The 5,876-nt window shown below is 33.4% G+C and overlaps 1 protein-coding gene across 1 annotated transcript in view; it reads right to left on the bottom strand.

Annotated features, from left to right (window-relative positions):
- Positions 1–508: 508 nt before the first annotated feature.
- The window catches only part of LOC108914805 (glutamate receptor ionotropic, kainate 2-like), a 29,833-nt gene continuing 24,465 nt past the window's right edge, over positions 509–5,876 (bottom strand). The window contains exons 13-15 of the mRNA XM_018720696.1: positions 3,970–4,088; positions 3,709–3,861; positions 509–760 (exon numbers count right to left, since the gene is read on the bottom strand). Coding sequence (XP_018576212.1) covers positions 578–760; positions 3,709–3,861; positions 3,970–4,088 — 455 coding nt within the window. The 3' untranslated portion in view covers positions 509–577. The remainder of the gene's footprint in view (positions 761–3,708; positions 3,862–3,969; positions 4,089–5,876) is intronic.

Genomic DNA, 5,876 nt, shown 5'->3' with positions numbered 1-5,876 from the left:
CCTAAATATTTAGTTAGCAATGTAAGTGTTTCATGTAATACGGTCTAATAAATCGAATATGTCGTAAAATTTGAAATTTATGGGAGCTATTGAGAACAGACTAATAAACACGCATTTGACTGGTCGTAACACTGAAAATATAAATACCTACACTACTACTTTTATTGAATCTTCCATGTCCTTTCGACGGCCAAACGAGCTTAAAATTAATGACCTATTGTAATCGATGTGATTGACGATTTCATTCATAGTTTTTGGAAAAAATGGAAACGTTCCGATTTTCTTTAAATATTTTTTATTTATGTTATAGTGTAGCTCATGGGCTTCCGAAGGGGAAGGAGGGCGCTTGCATCCAATTAGTTTATGTTTGAATAATTTTCATACCCGTGACCCTCACTTGCAAATTTTTTAGAGACGCCCATGGCGTAGTTGCGACTTCGAAAGGCAATTACGAAATAATTTCAAGCAACACATATTTTATTTAACGAATAAATACAATTTTAACCTATTCTATCAATGTCTGGTGTTTTATTTTCGTTATAACGTATGTATACGATACAAAATCATTTTTTTTTAGTTAGTTGTTCAAATTCAGAAGTGATCCAGCACTCTGAAAAATGCTGTGTATCATGCTTTTGTTGTCGTTCTTGTTACTTCCGGCCGACGAGGACTCGGCGATTACTGGTTTTATTCTCTTCTTTGTTATCCATACGTTGCAAGCAAACTTGAACTCCACTTTCAACGCTTCCCAGTACGTCAACTGTATGTGGATTAAAAAAGTTAGATATAAGTCGCGTGTAAACTCTGTTTATTTTGTCCTGTTTTTTGTCTCTACAAAGAATGTAACTTTTAAGAGGTGCCCAGTTTTTTGTGTTCCATTTTATACAGGGTGTTTCAGGATTAAGTTGACAAACTTTAAGGAGATATTCCTCATAAAAAAATAAGAAAAAAATCAAGTATACATTTTTTTCCAGAGACGCTTCATTTTCGAAATATAGGGAGTTACAGATTAAAAAAAAATCGAATTTTTTAAATAACTTTTAAATGAAGAAGGCTATTTAAGCCAAATTTGGCATGACATATCTTCTTATAAGATACCATTTTTCTATAGAAGTAGAAGTCCCGCAAACAATCAGTGGCGGAGTTATGGGGACTCAGACTCATTAAATTATAAAAAAAATTAATACTGCCCTACTCAAAATAAAAAATGATGCTGTTACAAAAAGTGTACATTCACTTTTTTCCTAACTCTTATAGTTTCATGGCAAAATAGATATTTCGGATGGGTGCTTCTGGATTCTGTCGATAAACTTTAAAATGAACCTCAACAAAAATTTTCGAGTAGGCTGCTGTCAAGCAATGTTAATTTGACGTTTTAAATGTTATTTTGCGAATTGTTGCATAAATTATCCATTAGATAAAGCGTTCAAACTAATAATAAAAATAAGTTTAATAATGCCGTCCATATTTTCGAACAATGAATATGCTGATATGGTCTTTGTATATGGTTTTTGTGATGGAAATGCCACGGCGGCTCGCCGTGAATATGCAGTAAGATTTCCTCATCGCAGACTACCAGCAAAGGAAACATTTTCAACGACATTCAGTCGTCTCAGACAAACTGGGTCTTTCGGTATTCCAACTTATGCTGATGGACATTTTGCCCCACTTCAGGACGAAGTAAGATCGAATACTATTTTAAACCATTTCGATGAAAATCCATCCACGAGTGTCAGAAGATCTAGCTATGAGCTAGGTATTTCGTCAAGTTCCATTTGGAGGACTCTTCGGGCTGATGGACGCCATGCGTACCATATCCAGCGTGTGCAACATTTATTGCCTCAGGACATACGATGCAGGCGCGTGTTTTGTGACTGGATGTTAAACCAAGCAGAGAATGATGATCAGTTTACGCAAAAAGTAATGTGGACAGATGAGGCAACATTTACTCGAAGGGGAATTTTAAACCAAAGGAACAACCATATTTGGTCCTACGAGAATCCACGGGCGGTAAGGGAACATAGTTTTCAGCATGAATTCCAATGTAACGTATGGTTGGGTGTGTTGGACAACACTATAGTTGGTCCCTACTTCCTTCCGCATCGGTTAAATGCTGACATGTTTACCGAGTTCCTTGAAAATGGTTTTCAAGATCTGTTAGAAGATGTTCCGCTTAATACTCGAATGAACAGTTGGTTTCAACTAGATGGTTGTCCTGCCCATTTTGGTAGAGGTCCTAGGGAGTGGTTAAACATTAATTATCCCAGGAGATGGATTGGTCGTGGAGGACCTGCAGCGTGGCCCGCACGTTCACCGGACTTGACACCGATGGATTATTTCGTTTGGGGTGCTGTTAAACAAAAAGTCTACGAGGTGCCAGTTGATACCCTAGAAGATCTAAGACAGCGAATAGTCCAAGCGTGTCGAGAATTAACTCCAATTCAGTGTCGATCGGCCACTACCTCCATAATTAGAAGATGTCGTGCTTGTCTACAGTCCGGAGGCGCCCATTTTGAACAAAATATTTTTTAAATCATTTCATTTTTGATTCACTTTTCGCTTTGTCTAGGTATAATATTAATTGGTAATTTTTTGGTTGTTTCAATTTACAAATAAATTTTCATGTATTGTTTGCCATCTTATTTTATTTAAAAGTACACAACACAAGTAAATGAAGTGACTACAAACCGCCTGAAAAAATTTAGGAGTATTGCAAGGGTCGTTACGTTGTCGCATTACGACATAGTCACATTAGATGTTAGGTACTTAAATATTTCTATTGTTTTCATCATCATTTTTTTTTTTTAAAAAAAACACCCGATATCTCAAAAACGAAGCATCTCCTAAATAATTTTAATACTATTGGTTAAACCCAAGGGAAGGGGAGACAAAAAGGCTTATTTGACTCACACATACTCGAGACTAAGACCAATTTTAATAGGTACTATATTTTTTTAGGTTTTATGAGGAACGTCTTCCTAAAGTTTATCGACAGAATCCAGAAGCACCCTTCCGAAAAATCAATTTTGCCATGAAACTATAAGAGTTAGACGTATGTACACTTTTTGTCAATAACAAAACTGTTCTATCTAAAAACAGCATCATTGTTTATTTTCAGTAGGGCCGTATTAATTTTTTTTTATAATTTAATGAGTCTGAGTCCCCATAACTCCGCCACTGGTTGCTTGCGGGACTTCTACTTCTATGGAAAAATAGTATTTTATAAGAAGATGTGTCATGCCAAATTTGGCTTAAATAGCCGTCTTCATTTAGAAGTTATTTAAAAAATTCGAATTTATTTAAAAATCTGTAACGCCCTATATTTCGAAAATGAAGCGTCTCTGGAAAAAAATGTATACTAGATTTTTTTCTTATTTTTTTTTTATAAGGAATATCTCCTTAAAGTTTGTCGACTTAATCCTCAAACACCGTGTATATCCCTTACTTACTTTAGGTCTTATCTAAAATATTGTTACATTTAAAAATAGTAAGTGTATTTATTTACAAACTGACCTTGGTTTCACCTTGAAGCTTAAGATCAAGGCAAATATGCTCGTATGGCCACTGATGGAGTATTAAAACGTAAAAAGGTAAAAAAATAAGTTTACATGAAGGAATTTGAAATGTGTTTCTAAAATTTAAAGGGAGCCCCATTCAATGTTACACCCTCTATATTGACGCAGGTGCTCTATAACGCTCTTTACGTACATGCTCATCTACGGATACACTTCTAACGTTCCACAGGAATTCACATATGGCTACCGTAACTGCTATTGCTATGCCAATCCCTAGTACGAAAAACACACCCCCAACGTTAGCTAGAGCCAATTCCGGACTATTCGTTGTGTCCTTAGCTTCAACCTGTGAACAAAAACGTACATGCAGATAACATTTCGAGTAAACTTTTTTTATTTTCAGTGAACTATCTCAAGTGTTTAATCAGTCCTTTAATTAAAATACTACACTCACTGTTTCACAAGAAGGTTCTTTCCTCTTTTTCTTCCACCACGTTTCTTTTAATTCTTTCAGTTTTCCATTTTCTTGGAGCTTCAAGATGGCTTTATTGATGGCAGTTCTATAACCGGAATCTAGAAACAATACACACATTCTCAACGATAATTCAATTAAACAGTATAGTACAAAACAGACAGAAAACAGAACAGAAACGGGCGAAAACACTGAAACATGCAAAATTACAATAAAAAGCAAAATAAATAAATATACGACAAACCGACTTTACGTAATAAATAATTTCTTAATTTTATAAACAGTAGTAGTAGTAGTTACCATAATAATCTACCATTTTATGGCTAAATTTACATCAATGGTAAATTAATTATTGATGATCAACGTGGTCCTGAAAAGTGAACTCACATAGTTCACAAGATTATTAATGAAAATATTGAATTGAATATTGACTAGGCGGTATCTGTTTTGGTTTGGGTGAAACGTATATCCACGGAGATTTTTGGCTTTTTGGGCGTGGGTTTAACTTTGGACGGCACAATATGTTAAAAAAATTCGAAAAATATCATGTTTTTCTTCCTATTTAATTATGTATCTTTTCAAGAGTTGATTTTAGGCGAAAATGGAAGAGGAAAAAAATTTTTGTAATTGTGTAAATTTTACAAATTGTGACTAGTTACAAATCGAATGAATCATGATTATTATTGAAAAAAATCGAAAAATCGCCAAAAATTGGGTTAAAAAACATTATTTTTTTTGGGATTTTTTTTGGGGTCTTTAAGTTGGGTATAGGACCTTCATACTTGGCTCAAGAAAAGTTCATGTTATGTAGAATCATCACACCAAATTTCATCAAAATGGGTTCGATAGATTTTGCATAATAATTTTGCAATCCAGATTTTGAAAAAAAATTTGCAAATTTTCAAAATTTTGCAGAGCAAAAACCAAGGCTCTTAGATACTTGAAAATTTAATAACATATAGAATGGACCTCAAGCTTTCAAACGTTTTTTGAAATATTCGAATCCGTCAATTAGGAGAGCTCTGGCGCTTGTTTAAACATTGCTCGAATGTTTTGTACTTATAAACAATTAGAATAACTTTATGAATATTCAATCAAATCAAATTTTTTAAAGCTGGTTTTAAAAGTTATTGAAAATACGCTTCTTTAAATAAAACAGATCGGTTGGTCAATTAGTTACGTAATTATAGCCGATCAAAGTTAACCGTCATTTACACTAAATATACTGGGACATCCGGGCTAATTCTTCGAAAAATACCTTTGGTATTCCGAGTTCTTACCAGGTCTAAATTTGCAATACTTTTCTTCATTGGCAACCTACTTTAAAACAAATTTAAAGTTATTTATGCAACCGAGAAATTCAAGAAAATCGTACAGGTGGTGGTGGGGGAAGCAGAGAGCGCGGCCGCTTCGGCCTGCTCAAAAGTCAATCGGCGAGTTCAAAATCGCGACGCTCTTAAACAATTTTTAATATCTCAGCTTCTAGAGGTAGGATTTTGATGATTTTTTTTTAAATCGATGTCTCGCGATTTAAAAAAAAAACAATTAGCGTATTTTCAAATGTCTATCATTAATAATTATTGGTCTTTCAACAGTCCGATAATTATTTATCTTTAAACTGTCTTTAATTATCAACTTTATTTTTTTTATTGTATCAAAGGTAAGTTCATAAACTTATATACTGTTTATCAAGGATCAAAAACAGATTTATTTAAATATTCTAAAATTGTTTAAACAACAATTATTTTCAAAATATGTCGAAAATTAGTAATTAATTAATTAATTAATTAATTATTTAATTAAAAACTTTCGACAAATTTTGAAAATAATTGGTGTTTAAGCAATTTTAGAATATTTAAATAAATTTGTTTTTGATCTTTGATAAACAG

Source organism: Anoplophora glabripennis, unplaced genomic scaffold, assembly GCF_000390285.2.
Source record: "Anoplophora glabripennis isolate ALB-LARVAE unplaced genomic scaffold, Agla_2.0 scaffold1180, whole genome shotgun sequence".
Classification (NCBI taxonomy): Eukaryota; Metazoa; Arthropoda; class Insecta; order Coleoptera; family Cerambycidae; genus Anoplophora; species Anoplophora glabripennis.
The sequence above is the reverse complement of the archived record's forward strand: the minus strand, read 5'-3'. Positions and strand labels throughout refer to the sequence as shown.